The 23,209-nt window shown below is 33.8% G+C and overlaps 1 protein-coding gene and 1 long non-coding RNA gene across 2 annotated transcripts in view; one reads left to right on the top strand and one right to left on the bottom strand.

Moving 5' to 3' along the window:
• The window catches only part of LOC127565679 (uncharacterized), a 126,993-nt gene that overhangs the window by 87,860 nt on the left and 15,924 nt on the right, over nt 1–23,209 (top strand). The gene's annotated exons all lie outside the window — the stretch shown is intronic.
• On the bottom strand, nt 2,432–3,223 carry LOC117566684 (mitochondrial import receptor subunit TOM20 homolog B-like). The gene has a single exon (XM_034246234.2). It carries the CDS (start codon nt 3,105–3,107, stop codon nt 2,622–2,624), a length of 486 nt encoding a protein of 161 aa, XP_034102125.1. The 5' UTR covers nt 3,108–3,223; the 3' UTR covers nt 2,432–2,621.

The raw sequence follows: 23,209 nt of genomic DNA, 5'->3' as shown, positions 1-23,209 counted from the left end.
AATGCTGCTTCACTTATTGTCAATGCAAAAACAAATCCATTGTTGAGTCTTGATTTAATTGGAATTCAAATAGTTATATAGAAAGAAAAAAACTTAATAAAATCTTGAATCAAAATTATGTGATGTCAAAATTGAATTAAAAAGTTTTATTTTTAAATCGATATCTTCAAATTGATTAGTATAATCTTGTTTCAAGAATAAAAGAATCTTTGAATTGAACCAAGAAGGCAAAATCTTAAATCGAGATCAAAGAAACATAAACTTAGATTGTTACAAAAATAAAATAGATTCCTTTTTTTTATATATGTTTTGTTTACATATTTATGTAAGTTATCTTCTTTTATTTAATATTAGTTACACTTATGACAATTACCTCTTTTATATAAGAACTGACTAGAGTTTGAACCCAAGACCAAAGACCATTTAAGTTACTTAAAGAAAGAGAATTCCAACATTTTATAAAACAAGAAAGAAAGAATTTTTTTTCTTTACTCAAGATTCGCAAACTACTTTCCAATATAGATTGAAATATTTTTGAAGTAATATAATAGTAAAGAAAAATGTTTTTAATCTTAAAATGCAAATAAAGCAAAAAAAAAAAACTTAATATACAATTTTTCAACCTAAAAATTTTATTTCAAGATTGTTTTTTTTTGTGATTGAAAATATTTTAAATCAAGATTTGCAATCTGATTTTCAATTTAGAATAAAACATTTTTGAATCAAGACTTTATTCTTAATGTAAGATGTTTTTAATTATAAAATGCAAATTTAGCATTCAAATCATTGTTAAAGATCTTTTCAATCTAAAAATCGTATTTCAAGAAGAAGATCGAACAAATTTGTAAACAAGATTTACTTTTCAATGTCAATTTGTTTTTATCTGTGCACAAGTAATCATTTAACTAGCTGCCACTTTACAATCTCATTTGAAACGAAAACGAAAAAGAAAAAGAAAAAAAAAATATATCAAACACGTTTATCCCAAAATTTTATTTCAAACTTATTTAAGAGATGTCGAAGCGAACACTGTTGGCACTCACTGTGGGCGCAGCCGGTGCTCTATTGCTCGGTTATTGCATCTATTACGATCAGAAGCGTCGATCGGATCCGAATTATAAGCAAAAAGTGCGCGAACGTCGCCAGAAATCGAATCGTTATGCAACACCGCATTCAATGGTCGTTGAGGGTCTAGATCCAAATCGTCGGATCGCTAACGATCCATTCGAATTGCCCGATCATGAGATTGTGCAGCATTATTTCCAGAATGAAATCAAAATGGGCGAGGAGCTCTTTCGTCAGGGTAAACTGGATGAGGGACTCATCCATTTGGCAAATGCCACAATGCTCTGCGCCCAGCCGGTGGCATTAATGGAGGCCATGAAGGTCGCTCTTCCCGATCGTATTTATAACATGTTGATGCAAAAGCTGCCGGAAGTCAATACGCAAACATTGTTTGCTCAAGGCATTGGCGTCGATGTGCCGCTGGATTAATCAATGGCTCGCGAAGTCGCTTTCAAATTTTATTTTCATTTGAGTTGAAGAACGAACATTGAACAAATTAAATAAAAACATAAAAGATGAAGTAAGCATATTAAATAAAATAGACAAAGTTTTAAGCAAGTTAAAGGAAAACTTAAGGCTTAGACAGAATCTAAAAATAACTATAAGAATTGCTTATTTTGGGCTAAAAGTTATAGTATTTTAAATTAAGTGATATTCGTATTAAATTCAAAACACATTTTAAGGGAACATTTTTAAACAAGTAAGAAAGAAAGGTACAGTCGAGTGAGCTCGACTTTAAGATACACGCTACCCATTAGAACAACAAAATAGTGTGGTATTCGTTTTCAAATATACTAAATTAATATACCACAAAAAACCGCTACCCATAGGGTAGAAGGGTATTATAACGTTGTGCCGACAGGAAATGTATGTAACAGGTAGAAGGAGGCATCTCCGACCCTATAAAGTATATGTATTCTTGATCAGCGTCAACAGCCGAGACGATCTAGCCATGTCCGTCTGTCCGTCTGTCCGTCCGTCCGTGTGAAACACTGGATCTCAGAGATTATAAGATATAGAGCTATAATTTTTTTCGACAGCATTTGTTATGTTTGCACGCAAATCAAGTTTGTTTCAAATTTTTACCACGCCCACTTCCGCCCCCGCAAATAAAAAAAAACGCATAACAAGCGTACTTTTAAAGCTAGAATTGCGAATTTTTGCATATATAATAATAACAACAGTAGATGTTATTCCTGAAAATTTGATTGCGATTAGATAAAAAGTGGAAGTTATTAAAGAAATACTTTTGTATGGGCAAAAACGCGTACTTACAAAATGAGTAGCGGTTATCTCACAGTCGAGTACACTCGACTGTAACTTTCTTACTTGTTAATTTTTAGTATGAGACAAGTGAAAAATTATCTGAATATAAGAATTTATTGGTATGCAATTATAAATTAGAAAGTTCGAAAAGTAATAGTAATCTGATTATATATCCTGGAGAGTTTCCGAAATGGCAACATAAATTTCAATTTCTCTGGGCACAGTTACGTGTGGGATGGATGGACATAGCAGGGCTTTGAGTTATCGGTTTTGGATTTGGAAAAAGTTAATCAAGCATACTCCTGTATGCTGGTGGTTGAATTGTCCTTGGTCGAGCTGCTGTTGCTCTGCAGTTCGGTGAGTTTCATTAGCAATGGCATAAATACGAAATCCGGCAGAGATTCTTGGATTGTTTGAAGCACTGGCAATGGATGAGCGCACATCATAATCGCGTTGGCAAAATGCGTGACACCATCCGCAATGTTGCCCTGACAAATCAACTGTTCGCCCATCTTCATCTCACTCTCAAAGCAATGCTCCAGTGCCAAATGATCGCTCACCTCACCGAGAGGCTCTTCCATTGGGCACTCGGTCAATTGATTGTCATTGTGATCATCTTTCATGTCTTGGGCCTTTTCAGTGTGTTGTCGTCGATCGTGTAATTTGCGTTTGTACTCGGGATCAGCTCGTCGCTTCTGATCAAGATAGATGCAATATCCTAAAAGTATTGCACCGGCTGTGCCCATGGTTATTCCCAGCAATGTTCTACTCGACATCTTCTGCTTCGCTTACAGTAAATTTTTGTGTTTCGTTACAACTTTTATTTAATTTTGTTCTCCTTTTGACTGTTGTGATTTTATGCATCAAACGAACTGAACAAATGCCAACTGTATACTCAGTTGCTTTTCAATGGAAGCAAATGGCAAGGCAAACATGTTTTCGGGAATTAAAAGCACAGTCACAAATAAAATTAAAAGGAAATATTTGTAATTTCAATTGTGTTCAGACATAAAAGATTTTCTTTATTCAGTGTTTTTGATTCACAATTGTGGACTTTCGTTAAGCTTATTTCGAAGAATGTTTCAATAAACAAACATGTGAAATAAATGAAAAATACAATTATAAAAAGAGATTGCAAATATTTAATTGGGTTAAAGAAAATAGCAAAATATTAATCCATTGAGTCTTTTTTCATATTATGGTATATTTTGAATGTAATAGTATATCGATATACCAATTATATACGCTGATTTATTTTAATATTCGGTCGCCTATAAATTTGGAATATTTTATGAATAATCAATATACAAAATAAAGCTTTTAGTATATTTTAGTATACTTTTGGTATATTCATTTGCTATATTTTCAAAATAATCGATATACAAATTGAGCATTCGGTATATTTTAGTATTTATTTGATAATTAAATTGGTATTTTATCAGAATAATCGATATACCAAATATAGTATTTATTTTAGTTTATTTTTGGTATATTTGAATGTACTATATCGATAGCTAATTTGGTAAATTTCCAGAATAAGTGATATACCATAGCTTTCGGTATATTTCAGTATATAATTGGCATATTTTCAGTGTTCTGTTTTTTTTTTTTAAATGGATAGTAGATATCTCGCACTTAACTGCAGCTTTTTGCCTTTTCCTTAATAACATTAAACTGTTGAAGTAGAAAGAAAAAAGTATTCTTAACAACCAGAAATAAAAAACAATATTACATAACTAGCTTATTATTTTTAATAAGCTGGCTGGCTACTGCTGGCCTTCGACCCAATATTAAATTTATAATTTTGCCTAACACAAACTCGACTCGTAATCAAATATACGTAAATATAAAATATACTATGTATGCGACTTGATGCTTATTCGTTCTCTTTCTCACTCTCGCATCTCTCTTTTTCGTTGCAGGTAAGAAAACCTTGGAATAAAATGTATAACGGCAGCTGAAGGAGTCGCTCAGCTAGGCTCATCTGTTTGTTTGTCGAGCTTGAGCTCCCAATGCGACCATCTTAAAGTGAGCGAAGGTCTTTGCTACTTTCGAACTTTAATGAAAAACTTCTGAATGACTGTGTGTGTGTGTGGCTCTGCATGTAAGTATGCCTCAGTGTGTGTGTGGGTTTGTGTGTGGGTGTGACTGTTTGCCATTTCGCTGTGAGCCCAAAATGAGCATATGCATATTTCATAAGACCTTTTCTTTATTTTTTTTTTTTTTGTGTTCGCTCTTTTGGATTTTTTTTTTTTGGTGTTTTTTTTGTTTTATACTTTTCTCTCAAGTTATGTTAAAATTTTTACTACTACTCCGTTGGCCGTTGGCCCATAAAAGAACTTAAGAAACTGCAGAAATTGTTGCCAACACATCGCATAAAAAGCACAAGAGCACAAGCTACAGCCAAAACAAAAGCAACACAAAGAAAAAAAGAAAAACAGCAAAAAAAATAATAGTATAGTAGAATGGGAATAAAAGAAAGCAAATGTGCCAAGAAAAATTGTGATGTGCCCATAACGAAATTTTGCTGCCGCCATTTCCCGTTTGAAATTTCCTTTTCTTACCGTAATTTGTCGGTGATTCATTTTTCTGTTTTCTCATTCCCTTTTTGCTTTCTACTGAGCCATGCCCCCTCATTTGCCTTTCGCATAGTTGCAACATCGCATCGCAGCTTGCCACCTAACCTCGCATCCTTCTCAACTGTGCTTTGCTTTTGTCGTTTCCGCTCTCCCTCTCTCTCTCTCTCTTATATAGTCTTGGCACCGGCTGCAGCTTTCCTTATTGTCGTTGCTCTCCTCTTTGGTACCTCGGCACCTCATCGTCGCAGTTTGTCGCGCCAAGTGGACTCTCTATTATTATTATTCTTGGCACTATTTCGGGGTCGTACTGCCACTTGTCATAGCCCCAGGGCAACATTAAGAGCAAACACGGTAAAGCACATGCACAATTTGCCACGTCGCACATTCTGATCCTCTCTCTCTCCCCCCTCTCTCTCTTCTACTCTTTCTCCATCTCTGTCATTCGTTTGTTGTCGACAGCCCTTCACTTTTTCCTACTTACAAAGCACAGTTCTCACACAATTGTCGCTGGCTGATTTGCTTAGTTATCTCCGTTGAACCACTTTGTGAACCGGTTCTCAAAAGACCCACATGAGCAGCGAACTAACAAAAAAAAATGCATTTAAATTGAAGTTTATACAACTAGATTAAATGAACCAAATTTAAATCAAACAGCGTGATTTATTGCAACAAAATATGCAGCTGTTTCTTAGAGAATTTCTTCAAACCTGAACCACAAACTGAACTGGTTCAATAATTGTGTTGTCACTTTAGTGAAGACAGAAGTTAAAGAAGAATAGTACATAATTTATATGAACTAAATGTTGATCTATTTAGCTAAATCTAATTTACAATGTAATACATGAGAAATTTTTCAAACCTGAACCACAAACTGAACCGGTTCAATAATTGTGTTGTCACTTCAGTGAAGAAGAATAGTACATAATTTATATGAACTAAATGTTGATTTATTCAGCTAAATCTAATTTACAATGTAATACATGAGAAATTTTTCAAACCTGAACCACAAAGTAAACCGGTTCAATAATTGTGATAAAACTAAATAATCTAATGGCACTAGATAATCAAACAAAAGAAGTATTAAACATAATTTATATAAACTAAATATTTAGCTGTAAATTAATCTAATTTACAAAGTTATAAAACAGAATGTTTTCAAAACTGAACCACAAAATGAACCGGTTCAATACTTATATTTTCACTAGATAATGAAGCGGCGCATGAAAGATAAATAAAACTAATTTAGAATGTTATACTTGAGAATTTCTTCAAACCGGTTCTTGAGATGTGTTTTAACTGAATTATGAAAATTTATCCGAAGCTGAACCACAAACTGAACCGATATTAGCAAGATTTCACACATATTTCATTTTGGTTTAACCACCGTCAACTTGAGCAAATAAATGAACTACAATTTCAGTGAACCGCTCATTAACCGGTTCAATGCTTAACTGGTTCACAGGCAAAATAAGACTCTATAAATGAAGTGTGTTGTTTTTGCATGTTTATACCCTCTACCCATAGGGTAGAAGGGTATTATAACTTTGTGCCGGCAGGAAATGTATGTAACAGGTAGAAGGAGGCATCTCCGACCCTATAAGTATATATATTCTTGATCAGCGTCAACAGCCGAGACGATATAGCCATGTCCGTCTGTCCGTCTGTCCGTCCGTCCGTATGAACACCTAGATCTCAGAGACTATAAGAGATAGAGCTATAATTTTTTTTCGACAGCATTTGTTATGCTTGCACGCAGATCAAGTTTGTCTCAAATTTTTGCCACGCCCACTTCCGCCCCCGCAAATCAAAAAAATCGAATAACAAGCGTAATTTTAAAGCTAGAGTTACGAATTTTGGTATATACAATAATTACTGTAGTAGTTATGATTCCTGAAAATTTGGTTGCGATCAGATAAAAATTGTGGAAGTTATTAAAGAAATACTTTTGTATGGGCAAAAACGCCTATTTACTGGGTGTTGCTTTGTCTGACAATCTGGTATATTGTGCCGTCTATGGTATACTTTGAATGGTGTACTATATCGATATACCAAACATACCATTTGGTATATTTTTAGTATTTTTGCAATATTTTCGGTATATTTTGAAAATGATACCGCAATATTTTGCCTTTATTAAAAGTGGGTAGCGGGTATCTCACAGTCGAGCACACTCGACTGTAACTTTCTTACTTGTTTTATGTTTCGTTTTTTTCTTTTCTTTGTGTTTTCGTCACTTTCATCATTAGTTTGATCAACCCGCATTCAAAATTTCTTGTCATTTCCGTAGCGAACACATATTTCGCGTGCTTTTAATTTTGTTGTTAAAATTTTGTTTCCTTTTTTCTTTTCCGACAATTGTGTAATTTTTTGTTGTTTTTTTTTTTTGCCCCGCCCTCAGTTTTTGCTAGTTTTTTTTTTTTTGTTGTATTTTGTTGCTTGTTGCCCGCATGCGACGGTTGAGGCGTGAAACAAGCGTTGACAATGGCAACAACAAAAACAACCAAGCGGTATGCTAAGGTGTGCTAAGTGTGTGTGTGTGCGAGAGTGTGCGTGTGTGTGTGTGTGTGTGTGTGTGTGTGTGTGTGTGTGTGGGGGGCAAATAGCATAAAAACGGAGCGTATGAGTGATACAAGTGTAAATTTGTTCAAGTGCTCGGCGAGGACAAAGCACCGAAAAAATATATAGTAGCATGCAAAAGAGTTTCAACTGAGAGTTGATGCGCACAAAATACCCTGGAATGAAAAGGAAAAGCGATAGTATTAAATATAAAATGGAGAACTCTAAAAAAAATTACAATAAGGGAATGAGAAATGAGGGAAACAGAGTCTCAATTAGAAGAAAAATAATACAGCAAAGTAGCAACAAATAGATGAAGTATGAAGAAAACAAAGAGCAAAAGATAAAAAGGAATTTAATATGAAATGAATAGAAAATCAACATGAAAAGAGATTAAAAGCAAAACACAACTGGGAATGAAAATAAGCAGGAGACAAAGGCAGAGAGATGAGAAAGAAAAATAAAGGCTTGTTATGTTTTTTTTTTTGATGTTTGCGATTACAGGGTATAACAATTGCATACATGCCTTTGAGATGTGTGTGTGCGTGTGCGTGTGTGTGTGTATGTGTGTGTGTGCGAGCGTGTGCTGAGTGCAACTCATGTATTTATGAAGTGTCAACAGCTTCGTCATGATGCATGCTACCTTAAGCTATCTGCTCGCACACACAGCACACCTGCACACACACTATGAGTGCAGAGTGAGAGAGAGAGAGAGTTCTTTATTTCTTTTTTTTTTTTTTTGTGCATTGCGTCGGCAACACAATTTGTGCGTTTCGGTTTCAGTTGCAGATGCAGCCGAAGAGCTGAAGCTGAAGCTGAAGCTGAAGCTGGAGATGAAGCTGAAGCTGCTTAATAGGTATTTATGCACACAAAGCACAAGCTACAGCTACGAGTGTGTTTGCCTTTCAGTGTTTTCCCCCTCCTCCCTCCGCTCCGCTCCACCTCCCTCGAGTTGTCTCTTCAACCAACACTGCGCACTCAGTTTGCAGGCAATTAGTGAGCCGAATTTGTCTAAGCTTCACATTTATCTGCTTGCAGCTGGCAGCTAAAAACTTCTTCTTCTTCTTCTATTTTTGTTCTCTCTTTTAGTGCTCGTCTCTATTTAAAATGTTGTTAATTTGCACCTGATTCTCTGCATTGAAGTTTTTTGGTTTATCATCTAACTTTTCATAGAGAAGAGGAAAAAGAAATACTTTGAATGTTTTGCTTTGGCAAAGTTCAAGTAGTGAAATAGTTAATAGAAATAAAAAAGTCATTATGATGATCAAAATATAAGACAATGCAAAGAAGTCCGTACAATTAAATTCAATAAATTGAAAACAAAAGGAGTAAGAAAAGTCGACAGCAATGGGATGTTTACAAGTCAATGAAAAAAATGTTGCAGCTTTTGGTCACATAATTTAGGTTTATCATCAACTTCAAAGCAAGAGATAGAGGTAATTGAAATATGTTGAATGTTTTGCTTAGGCGTAGTTGAAGAAATGAAATAGTTAATAGAAATAAAAAAAAATCATTATGATGATCAAAATACAAGACAATGCAAAAAAGTCGATCGAGATAAATTAAATAAATTGAACTGAAAACAAAAGAAGACAAAAAAGTCGACAGCAATGTGATGTTTACAAGCCAACAGGAAAAAAAAATGTTTGTCTCTTTCGCTTTCCGCAAGTTTTTGCAATGAGAAAATACCAAGAATTTGAAATGCCAGCTAGAAAGTTGTAGAGCAACTCCTTAGACAGGATATTTGCTAGTCGAATGAACAGCAAAAATTTAATTCACTCGCATTTTTGAGCGTGTTGCAACTCAATTTGAAAGCAAGCACAAAACATAACAAAAGCAAAAAATATAAAAAAAAAATAACATACGAAGGGAAATGAAATGTTACGAAAAAAAATAAAGAGAGAGACAGAGAAAGACTTAGAGGAGATGACAACAACGAGACATGAAAACAAGCACGAGAAACGAGGAACGAGGACGCGAAGGAGGAAAGAAACAGAAAAGCAACAAGCAACAAAATGGCCGACAGTCAGTCGAAATTGTGTTTCTATGTCAAGCATAAATTTCACCCGCTTCTCTCTAGCAACAACGCTGCTTTGCTCATGATTATGATGATGAATATAATGATAATGATGATGATGAAGACGAACGATTATACAACTGCAAATGAGTTGGCGATGGAGATGTACTCTATATACTATATGCACAGACAACGACAACAGCGGCGACTGCGACTGCGACTGCGACTGAGACAGCGACTGAGAATGGCGACTGAGAATGGCGAGAAAGGCGTGAGCCAAGGGAATGAGCCATGAGAATGTGCAACGCTGCTGTGGATGGCATCTAGAGTGCGCTGCACAGTGGAGCAGACTAGATAAAAGCGTGCACAAAAGTGAATGGAGGCATATAATAACGAAAACACTTTGACATATAAGAAAATAAAACAGTCTTTACTTTAATATAAAATATAATATAATAGAATACAATTAAGAAGGCTTCAGTCGTTTTCGGTATTAATATTCTTAAAAAATATCAAAATTATCAGTGTTATTCTTAAAATATACCAAATTAATATACCGCAAAGTACTAAAATATACCATGAGGTATTATTCCTAAGATATACTAAATTTATATACCACAAAAAACTAAAATATACAATGAGGTATTATTCATAAAATATACCATCTTCATATACCGCAAAAAAATACTAAAAATACTAAAATAAAATAAAACAGTCTTTACTTTAATATAAAATATATAATATAATAGAATACAATTAAGAAGGCTTCAGTCGTTAATATCCGCTAACTATTCTAAAAAATAGTAAACATTTTCGGTATTATTCTTAAAAAATATCAAATTAATCAGTGTTATTCTTAAAATATACCAAATTAATATACCGTAAAGTACTAAAATATACCATGAGGTATTATTCCTAAGATATACTAAATTTATATACCACAAAAATACTAAAATATACAATGAGGTAATATTCATAAAATATACCATCTTCATATACCGCAAAATATACTAAAATATGCAGAAGACTTGTATTTGGTATATTGATATAAAATAATATTCAAAATATACCAGATCGTCAGCGCTTCAGTCAGCTACTCATTTGAAACATTTCATTTTTACAATCTGTGTCTTCAAATTATTAATTTATTTATTTAAAGCTGAAGCGAAAATTCAAATTCGCGTTTATCTTAAAGCAAAAACAGCTGAGCTTTGAAATTATTGTCGAAAAAAAAGTGTTACTTTGAATTATGGCAAGTTTTAATAATATGCAACTAAAATCATATTTGAATAATGTCAAATTGTTCATTTATTTAATGGAGGAATATATTAACAAACTATTCTACTTATTGTTACATTTCTACAAGAAAAAGAACTACAGATTGTACCATAATTAATCAGTCAGAGCGAGTAAAGTCTTCAGGCAATAACAAAAATCAGATTTCAATTACCTTAAAAAAATACTAATATTTTGCTTTGAATTTTGGAATGTTTGCATCGTTAAACTAAGTGCTGAAATTTATTGTGATATACATATATATTTTATATATTGATAGCAACTATTTTATTTATATTTATATTTATTGATTTGATTTTCATTTAAAGTTCTACATTGTTGGAGGAATTTTTTAACAACTTTTTTTCCTTTAAAGCTGCAAAATGTTGAAGAATTTGTTTAGGGACTTTTTTTTGTCACATTTTTATGTGCATTTGCGACACTGTGCGTTGGCAGTTAGCACTTAATGAATGCAGCCGCAGGGCTGAGCTAACGTTCCACGCACTTATATCATTTTCTTGGGGGTAGTGCAAATAAATTATACGGAAATAATTTCATTTAGTTTGTGCAACCAAAAAAGTAGCAGATGAAAAGTGTTACGAGTGCACCTAAAGGCAAAAACAAAAAAAAAAAACAGCGATATTGTCTATCTCTCTCTCACTTGCTAAAAGTGTGTAATAGCTGCTTGAGAAGAGAGAGAGAGCCCACAAACTGCATTCTGAATGCTGCATTCTGCATTCTGCAATCCGTATTTAGCATTTAGCATTTTTCCCCCGAATGAAGCACTTAACTCGCTTGAATGCACAATTGTCGTTGTATGTTTGTTGTCTTTCGTTTGTTGTTGTTGTTGCCATCAAGGTTGCTACACCACTGGCAATTGCTGTTGCTGTTGCATTTGCTGTTGCCTTGCGGTAGGTGCAATGAAGGCTCAGCTTTGCTTGCATGCGGTTCCCAGTTGAGCTTCCCCTCCAGGCTAAATGTGCAAGACCCAGACCGCATCAGTCCAGTCAACTCAACTCAACTCGGCTCAAGTGGAGTACAATGCACTGATATCCCTAGAGAAAGCACAGGAGGAGGAGGAGGGGGCAGAAGTAAGGAGATGCAACTCAAGGGTTCGGTGTAATGATGATACCATAAGCATTTCTCTCTCTCTCTCTCACCGAGATGATGTCCTTAATTAGAGAATAGCTTATGGTTTCTCACTCATCTCGTTGCCTTTCTAATTGCAATTGCCCTCATAGGTTTTCACCACAACTTTTGTTTTTTTTTTTATGTCTTTTCATTTAAGTCATTTGCTTGGGATTTCACTTCAATTTCATTTGCTTCTCTATGGCTTTTAGGCTTCTTCTTATGCTTAGCGCATTACATTGAACTTTAAGTTTCACTTTTCTGTCTTTACTTATAAGTTTCACTTATTTACTATTGCTAAAAATTGTAAGTAATGTTTATGGTTCGCTTTTGATTCATGTAGACATACAAACCTAAATTCATTCCATGCTTAACTTTTCATTGAATTTCTCTAATTTATTTTCACCTATTTAGCGCTTAATTTGTATTCTCTCACTTTACTTTGTTATATTTTATCTTTTATGTTTGACTCTAGTATTATAATTATTATTATTGTTTTTTGTTTACCTTAGCTATTCATAACTTCGTTAATTTGTTTTTAATTTCTATTCTCTCTATTCTATTTTCTGACTTAACTATTTTTATACTAGTTCTAAATTAATAAAACGATTGTTATGTATTAATACTATTTTTTGCTTTTCCTTTGCTTGAACTTCTCGAAATCGTGCTTGGCGTTTACTTTTCTGTTTCAGTTAGCTTCTGTTCAACTTTTATTCTGTTGTAAAGCATAAGCGAAGAACATCTCTTTTCGCTTCTCAGTTATTACACATTTTCACCGCCAACTTGTGGCTTCTCTGACAAGTTTTCTTGGTAACTTTGTCAAGCTTTTGGCATAAAACAACATTGTTGCGTTTCTATAATTTCACTCCATCTGTTTTTCTTTTGATTTGTCTAGTGCTGAGCTGATTCTCCCATTACATTTCGCTTCGCTGCTTTGCTTCACCTTTCAACTCGACGAAGAAGAAAAAGGAAACGGAAATCGACACGCAGCTCAAATTGTTGCTGCTGTCCGTTTGTTTTACATTTAGTTGTTGTTTTTTTTTCTTTTTTTGTACTTTTTTTTGGTGAAAAGTCCATTTGAATTTTCCCGTCGAACGCCTTTTGCCCAAGCACAACAAACTTTGCTTCTGCTGGCTGCTCTTCTTTCAATTTCAATTTCGATTTCGATTTGTGTTTTGTTTTATATTTTTAGTGCCATTTGTTATTGTAGTTTTGTTTTCTGTTGGTCCGTGTAGTGCTTTGAAATTCAATAAAATCAACCCAAATTGCTAGTCTATATGAAGAATATACACATATATTTGTATATACATATATATTGTATATATGTGGAGTGTGGTCAGTATTACCAAAAAAATAAATAAAAAGAGAAAATAACCACAATAAAGCCGCACGGGTTGCTTTAAATTGTTTTCCGACAAATTCCATGATGAGTTCACATCGGTGAGGACGAGTGCTGAGCACATTTTACAACTCAGCTGAAGTACTTAATTACACACACTCACAGCGAGAAGAAGTAAGAGAGCTAGAGTCAAGTGTGCTCGACTGTGAGATACCAGCTAACCATTTTAAATGAACACAAAACAGTGCGGTATTAATTTTAAAATATACCGAACTAATATACCGCGAAAATACTAAAAATATACCAAAGACATTATTTGGTATATTGACTATTTAGATACCCGCTAACCATTTTAAATGAACGCAAAACAGTGCGTTATTAATTTTAAAATATACGAACTAATATACCGTGAAAATACTAAAAAATATACCAAAGGCTATAATTGGTATATTGACTACAGTCCAATGTTTTCTACTGTGAGAAACTTGCTAACCTTTGTAAATGAAAGCAAAACAGTGCGGTATTAATTTTAAAATATACCAAATTAATATACCGCGAAAATACTAAAAATATACCAAAAACAATATTTGGTATATTGACTATTTAGATACCCGCTAACCATTTTAAATGAACGCAAAACAGTGCGGTATCAATTTTAAGATATACCGAACTAATATACCGCGAAAATACTAAAAAATATACCAAAGGATATAAGGTATATTGGCCACAGTCCAATATTCTCTACTGTGAGAAACTTTCTAACCTTTTTAAATGAAAGTAAAACAGTGCGTTATTAATTTTAAAATATACCAAATTAATATACCGCAAAAATACTAAAAATATACCACAGACAATATTTGGTATATTGACTACAGTCGATTATGAAATACCCGCTAATCATTTTAAATAATAGAAAAGCTGTGTCGTATTATTCTTGAAAAAATACTAAAATATACCAAAAGATATATTTGGTATATCTATACACCATTACTTTCGAAATATAAGAAACTAGATAATAAATTAAAATATACCAACTTAATATACTGCAAAGTTACCAAAAATGTACCGAAAGTTATATATGGTATATTAATCACAGTCGAGTGTTTGCTCCACTCACTAACCATTTTCAGTAGAAGCAATCCAGTACGATATGATACTAAAAGTGTACCATAAACAATATACCGTAAAAATACTAATAATATACCAACGCTTACATTTGGTATAATGATATAGTGCAACACTCAAAATATACCATTGAGTGCAAAATATACCAAATATCATAGCGTCTCGGCTGTTGACGCTGATCAAGAATATATATACGTTATAGGATCGAAGATGCTTCCTTCTACTTGTTACTTACATTTCCTGGAGGCACAAAGTTATCATACCCTTTTACCCTATAAGTAAGTAGGGTATAACAAGAGGGAGAGAGCGTTCAAGATAGACACATAGTTCGAAGGTGGCAAAAAGGGGACGGACTGTAGTGGCCCAAAAGTAGTGGAAGGCGTTAACAATGCCAAACAATGCGCAATGGCCAAAAGCAGAAGCAAATAAATTGTTTGTGGCCATGCTGGAAAGGGGGAGAAGTGGCTGGGGAGGGGTTGGGTTGGGGAGGTAACGTGTTGTTCTCTATTGTAATCGCCCCGGCAGCAACAAAATCAAAACCACTGCAAACTGCAACTCGCAAACCGCAGGACAGCAGCAATTGCAATAGGTGCAATCTCCTCTCCTCTTTCCTTCCCTTCCCTTCTTCACCACCCTTTAACACTTGGCATCCCTCTTTCGCTTTTAGTTGGCCATTAGTCTTAATGACTTGCGAGTGGGAGTGAAGTGGAGCCAAAAGCGTGAAAGAGACAGACACAGAGAGAAAGAGAGAGAGAGAGAGAGTTGAGAGTGCGAGAGCCAAACAAATAGTCAAGGCCTGAATGAGTTGTAGAAAGCAGCGAAGTCTAGAGTGTCCTAAGAAAGTATTTAGCTCCTTGAAATGACAAGAACAAGCTGCACTCCCTCTCTCTCTCTCGCTCTTCCATGCTGTCTCCTTCAGAGACAAAGAAATTTTCTCAGCGCGGACAAAAACAGCTTGCAGTGCTTTTGTGTTTTTGATTCATTGTCCATTTTTAACATTGTTTTTCCAACTGTCCCACCAACTAATCATGTTAACGCGTGGCATAATATCATGTTCACTGAGTTTTGAGTAAGAAATTTCATTAAAAATTTAATTTGTTCAGACTTCTGCTGCTGGAACAAAACTTAAAAGGCAACCAAAGCAAGAACATTTAATTTCAATTTAAGAAAATCTATTTAAGAAATGTATTTACTTACTCCGAGTTACGACTCGTTCATTGATGTTATCTTTGTTCATTTTGTAAATAAGTAAATTACATATCTATTGGAAAATGAATTGGAAATCGATTGTAAAAAGTGTTCATAAAATTGGGAATAAAAAAATTCCATTTATTTTAATCAGCAAAATATAAAGTTCGAAAACTTTATTTGTAATAAAATTGTTATATGTTCTACAGCTATGAATCACTTTTGTAGTGATCACAAAATAAGCAACTGTTCTTGCGAAGTTAAGTTTTTAAATACAAATTCTTTTTTTTTCGAGTTATGAACAAAATAATGGAAAAAATGAGTGGTAAAAACTATAACTAGAAAGCTATCTGTAAATCATATTCATGAAAGTTTCTTATTTTTAATGTCTTTAAAGCTTAAATTTATGTCAAATTAAAAAACAGTATTATTTATAATGGTAAATAGAAATCTAACTATTCATTTGTAAATATCTTCATTAATTTTAATATTTTTTATTTATATGATTTCTGGAAGTTGGTTTGCGATCAGATACAAATTGTCTACTTACTAAGAGTCTTCGTTGCTTTGGCTGACAATCTGGTAAATTTAGAACTGTTATATTTCGAATGGTATATTTTTAGTATTTCTGCGGTCAATTAATATAGTATATTTTAAAATAAGTTGTGGATATCTTCATTACTTATTTATACTTATTTTTATGCAGAGTTGACATATTTTATTTAAAAAATGAACAATAATTTCAAATTTTAATGTTCAACACATTATTACTTATTTATTCTAATATTTGTAGAGAGTGTACTTAGTTGAATTCTTATTTTATTTTACTTAAAAAAGTGAATGAAAATGTTGATTTTAACGTTTAATACTTTATTACATATTTATACTTATTTCTCAAAAATGAACAAAAACTTGAATTTTTAATATTCAACACTTTATTACTTGTTTACATACTCGTATACTTCTTTTAGTGCCGAGTTGACTTAGTTGAATTCTTGTTTTAGTTTATTTCAAAAAATTAACCTATATTGAAATGAACTTTTAGAATTCATCTTTTGTTTGCACTTTTCATTTCGCACAGTGCATTTTGCAACGTTGCGTATTATAAACAGTTAAAACTTTGCTCGCCTTTTTCGCAGCAGGCAACTTCACGTTTTAATTCCACTTTTCATAAGAACGGTAATTTTTAATGAGCAGCCACAGAGACTGTGGCACAACATCATCATCATCGTCTTCATCTTCATCGTTATCATCATTGTCCTTAAGAGAAGGACTGTTGCCCTATGCAGCTCGGCATCTACAACTGAAGCTGAAGCTGAAACTGAAACTGAAGCTGTGTCTGTAGTTGGCAGCTTGAAGCTTCGCTTTGCTCTCTCTCCACACTCGCTGCGCTTCTTTTGCTTTATCATGCTTGCCCGGTTGCCGCCTTCCGTTCACGCGATGCATCCTGCTGCTGCTGTTGCCGCTCTGGCGTTTTTTGTTTACGACAATAAAACGCGCGCCAACATCCTGCTAAATGCGCCTCCTGTTTGTGCCAAGCAGCTGCCCCGCCCAGTGCAAAAAAAAAAATGAAGAAGAGAAGAGAAAAAAAATGCATCCCAGTTTCGCCAGCATTAACTCCCGTTTTGAACATCCTGCCGCACTTAACCCATTTTCATACTCTACACTTGTCGCTGAAAAGTATGCTACACTTTTTTTGCTTAGTTATTTTCATGATTAGGCAAATGAAATTACAAAATTACATAATAGTTTTCGGCATATTTTACTTTTAAAATATTTCAGCTGAAGTTATGCATAAAATATAATAAATAGTTATTTGCTGGGTAACAATTAGCTAATCACTTTATTTAGTTGCGCGCTCGCGTTTTTTTGCACTGTACTTGCAAGAAGCTGAATATAGCATCATTTGCACGCATTCGTTGTAGTCGTTTAGTAATTTTCATAAATTACCCTTCACACGCACACAAACACAAAAGGCGTCAGGGGAATGGGGGGGGGGAAACAGATTCACACGGATTTACTGACACACTCTTGTACACACACACACATACACAGAGAAGACGGAGAATGCGAAGGACGAGCACAAATTATCATTATCGGGCTGCACTCCTTGAACTTTTCCTCGTCGTCGCTCTGCAGACAACAAATTCGTTTTAAATGATCAAATAATTGCACAGATTTTCGCTGTTGTTTGCCGCATGAAAATTATTTCGCAATTTACGATGCTCTTGATTTGATTTCCGCCACGTTGTCCCCTTAACATACCCTGTACATTTATTTTGTTTTTCGTTTTTCGTTTTTTCTTCTGGTACATAAGTAATGGTAATTGAACTTGCAATTTATGGCCAAACTGAGAGCACTTATTTTGCACACGATGCCAAACAACTTCAAGTGTTTAGAGACTCCCATTTAAATTGCCATAATTTAGAACGAATGACGCTTTATGTTTATCAACATTGTTCAGCCATTTGTCGTTAGCTACGAACTGCAATCTGAGTGGCTGTTCAACTCGAATATACCCTGTAATATTGCTATTATATTTATTTAATTTACTTTCATATATTGATTGACTTTAAAATTCATATTTATTACTTATGTTCTTATCACCAGCTTTAAATCCGATCTGTTCTAAAATACTTTTAGTATATTTTTCTTATTTGCTGGTATATTTATTTGACACATTTTAACAATAATGATGAACTAGATAAATTCATATAGAAGTCCAAAATAACTTTGGTATATTTTTGAATTTCTATTGGTATATCAATTTGATATATTTTAACATTAATATTGCGCAGTCCGGTACATCTTTTGGTATTTTTGGTATATTACTTATTACTTCTGATTTTTTATTTAACTTGGAATCAGCTTTAGAAACTGTGAGTTTCGATTTCTGTGCAAAAATACTTTTGGTATATTTCTGTATTTTTTTTGGTATATCAATGTGGTATATCTTTTGGTATATTTTGGTATTTTTGGTATATTACTTATTACTTCTGATTTTTTATTTAACTTGGAATCAGCTTTAGAAACTGTGAGTTTCGATATCTGTGCAAAATACTTTTGGTATATTTTTCTTATTTTTTTGGTATATTGATTTCATACATTTTAACAGTAAAACTTTTCACAAAGCTTTAAAAACTAAACAAATTCCTATAGAGGTGCAAAAATAACTTTGGTATATTTTCGTATTTTTGTTGGTATATCAATGTGGTATATCTTTTGGTATATTTTGGTATTTTTGGTATATTAATTATAACTTCTGTTAATTTTAATTAACATGGATCAACTTTAGAAACTGTGAGTTTCGATATCTGTGCAAAATACTTTTGGTATATTTTTCGTATTTTTTGGTATATTGATTTCATACATTTTATCAGTAAAACTTATCACAAGCTTTATAAACTAAACAAATTCCTATAGGGGTGCAAAAATAACTTTGGTATATTTTCGTATTTTTGTTGGTATATCAATGTGGTATATCTTTTGGTATATTTTGGTATTTTTGGTATATTAATTATAACTTCTGTTTTTTTATTTAACTTGGAATCAGCTTTAGAAACTGTGAGTTTCGATTTCTGGGCAAAAATACTTTTGGTATATTTCTGTATTTTTGTTGGTATATCAATTTTAACCTTAATATATTGTAGTTCAGTCCGGTGCATTTAACCATCTATTGGTATGTTTTGGTATGTTATTTCTTTTATTTAACTTGGGTTCCGATATATGGTATATTTTAGTATATTTGTTGGTATATTAATAAAATTTATTTTAACATTAATTTTGCACAATCCAAAACATTCGACTATCTTTTGGTAGATTGTGGTATATTTTTTGGTATATTATTTTGGTATATTTTAACAACATAGTCCAACACACTTGACTATAACTTTTTAACCAGTTTTTATACTAGATATGTTAACCTCAATATTCCATATTATTGTTAATTCTGACAATAAATTATTAATAGTATTTAACAAACAAACAAAACATCAGAATAATTGAGCTACTACAGAAAATATTATATATTAAGCTTGCTTTAATGCGCAGAAAAGTATGCTATAGTTATTGCATTGCAAATTGAATTTGATTTGAATGGAGCTCGAAGGATAATTGCTAGGTAATGGCTTGCAACCACAATAATACCGAAAAAAAAATGTGCAATAATTAAATGTAATTGCTTTGAATCAAACCAATTTGCTTTAGTTGCCACAGATATTTGGCTCAGTTAGTTTGCAAATTGCTATGCAAATAATGCTTCAACTCTCACTCTTTGAGAATGAGAAAATCAAACAAAAAAAAAATAGAAGGAAAACAATAGTTAAAGAAATAAATAAATAAATTCTTGGGTGAAGTGAAACCTGCCAGTTGACCTGTGAGCAAAAAGGGTTGACTATTGACTAGGGATGCTGCAATGAAATGAAATGAAATGAAATGCTGGCAAATGCTGCTCCCCAAAGCGACTGCGGCGGCAACCCTAATGAAACGAGAACGCATCCGAGAGTGGTTGTTTCCCTCTCCTTTTCCCCTTCTCTCTGTCTCCTTTGGCCCAGTGTCGAGTTGGTTGGCTGCACTTGAAGTGCATTCAAGTATGTGCTGCGTACAATGCAACAGTTCCTAAAGTGGGCACCTGAGAGAGGGCGAGGGAGGCAGAGAGAGTGGGAGTGGAAGAGGTGAGGTGCACCTGGGTGCGAGTTGAAGGTGGTTTTAAGGTAGGCTTGGCTTTTATAGGCTGCCCCCTATTTGCAACACAGTTGCACAGTGACACAAAGCGGATAACAGGCATTGTAAATCAATAAAATAAAAATAAATTACAAAAAGTTAAAATCTACAACTGAAGACCTACAAGTTGCGGCAATTATATTTAAAAGTAGTTCAATTATATTTGATTTGTAAATCGAAAGATTCATTAAAAGAGATAATTTATCGAAGATCTTGAAATAATTTGTCTAAATTCGCTGGAGGAGATCTGAAAATAATTATTAAATTTTGTATTAAGCTAGATGTTGTTGCAAAAGTATTTAAAATCAATAATTCATTATATTAAATAATATTTGTCAACATTTAAGTATCTCAAAATGTCAAAATATTTTTTAAAATATTTGTCAGTTAAATCAATGAAATTAAGGTAATTTATAATAAATAATATGTTAGCCACAGAAATATATATTGTTACGTTATTATATAGATTCGAAATATGATTTCAATAGCACTATTATCATATATCGAAATGATAAAATATCAAAATCATGATTCGATACCATTTGCAGTAAAATGGTTAATAATAAAGTGAGTCCTTTTTAATTTCTGAGCGTGTTGTGCTATCGATAAGTCGATAATATAGACTTGATGAAAGAACTTTTAACAAAATTTAAAGCAGATGAGTCAAAAAAACATATTTCTTAATATTTAAATTTGTTTGGTAACAAAATTGTCACAGTTGAAGCATAGTCCTTATAATTGATGTTCATGTTATGCGCTTATCGATAACAACAATCGATAACAATCGATGAAAATATATTTCATGCAAAAAACATATTTCTTAATATTTAAATTTGTTTGGTAACAAAATTGTCACAGTTGAACCATAGTCCTTATAATTGATGTTCATGTTGTGCGCTTATCGATAACTGCAATCGATAACTGAGCCGCTTTTCTTTACAAATCGAAGCGAAGCGAAACGAAGACATAGGCCAGCTACAAATGGGCAATCCTATTGTAAGCCAACAGCTGGAGCACAGTTCGCTTGGTTTACCACTGTTTTTGTGCACTGAACACAATGCTCGACACTCCAAAGAGAGACAGAGACAGAGAGAGAGAGAGTGCGAGGGAGATGGAGTTCGCTTTGTGACAGTTGCAGTTACAATGCATGCAGATAAACAAGGGAAGCAGAAGCAGAAGCAGCAACAACAGAGAGAGCAACACTTCAAACAATAATAATAACACAATCAAGTGCCTTGTTCACACACGTTTTTCAAGTGTGCTCGTTCCCCCTCACGCTCCCCCGTCCCCCTCCCCATCCACTCCCACTGACAGACACTAGTTTCGAGTGCAGAGACATATGCAGTTGCAAATTACGTATACGCAGCGTGCGCTGGCTGCCGGCCGGTCTTTGCATTCTTTTCACACATGCGTGCCCAAGAACAAGCTCCTCACTTCTGCCCCTTTGGGCAACCGCTGCGCTGCGCGACCAGCGACGCTATTACCGCTGCCCCCACTTCCCCCCCCTCCCTTCCACTTTGCGAGTGAACATTTTAAGCCTTGAGGCCATCATCATCATCATCAGCAGCAGCATCACGGGGGCAACATTTTGTAACAATAGCTGGAGTGGATGCACCTTTCTCTCTCCTCTCCCCCTCTCTCTCTCTCTCTCTCTCTCTCTCTCTCGCTCTGCGTGTGTTTGTTTGCTGCCATGTCTGTGTTTGCTTTAGGTAATCATTTCAACGTGGCTCATTCTTGGGCTCTGCATCTCGCATCTTTTCCGCCCATTTTCCATTTCCATTCCCATTCGCCAACGTCAACGTCTCTGACATCTAAATAACCAAGGATTGTGCAACGTGCATCTCAGTCTCAGTGGTTTGCCTTGCCTTTGCCTTAGCTTGGCGTGCCTTCCAGCTACATTGTGCGTGGAGGCATGCTCCAAGTCAAGCAGTCAGCAAGCTGTTCGCTTCTCTTCTCTTCTGTTCTCTGCTTTCCCAGATAAAAGCTGCTGCCAAGCTCTGCTCGAATAATAAATTCGAGTTTGACTGCCTTCCTTCTTGCACTCTGCTACTGTGGTCAACACACTCACACACACACACACACACACGTATACACCTTGGTCCTTTGCACCCTCAGCGTCTAAAGCTTAAGTAGCCATAACAATTCAAGCACATAAATCAGAAACAAAACATTTGCCCAAAATATTTGATCTCGCAATACATACTTTACATTCAAAACTTGAGCTTTAAGACGTATATCACATATATATCACATATACCAAATATACTACATACACCACATATATAAGATATATAGAAAATATACCGTACATACCATATATGGTATATGATATATATATCATATACCGACTATATATAAAATATTCCACATATACCATATATACCATACATACCATATATTCCAAATATATACCATGTGTATAGCAAATATACCACATATACTATACGTATATACCAAATATACCATACATAACACATAAACCATATATACCATATAAATACCACATATACCATATATTCCAAATATATACCATGAATGTACCACATATATCATATATACCAAGTATACCAAACAATCCACATAAACCATATATACCATGTATATACCATATATATATTCTATATCCTATATCTTAAGTTAGCACTGAATGAGAAATCTCAAGTATTTGCATACTTTGCGTATACTTAATATATTTCAATAATATAAATACCATACATACCAAATATATATAAAATATAATATATAATATATACCATACATTCCATATATTTCAAATATATACCATGTGTATACCATATATACCAAAGATACCACATATACTATATGTATATACCAAATATATATATACCATACATACCATATATTCTAAATATATACCATGAATATACCACATATACCGTATATACCATATGTTCCAAATATATACCATGAATATACCACATATATTAT

The sequence above is a fragment of the Drosophila albomicans genome, chromosome X, assembly GCF_009650485.2.
Source record: "Drosophila albomicans strain 15112-1751.03 chromosome X, ASM965048v2, whole genome shotgun sequence".
Lineage (NCBI taxonomy): Eukaryota > Metazoa > Arthropoda > Insecta > Diptera > Drosophilidae > Drosophila > Drosophila albomicans.
This window is presented reverse-complemented; position numbering and strand designations above follow the sequence as displayed.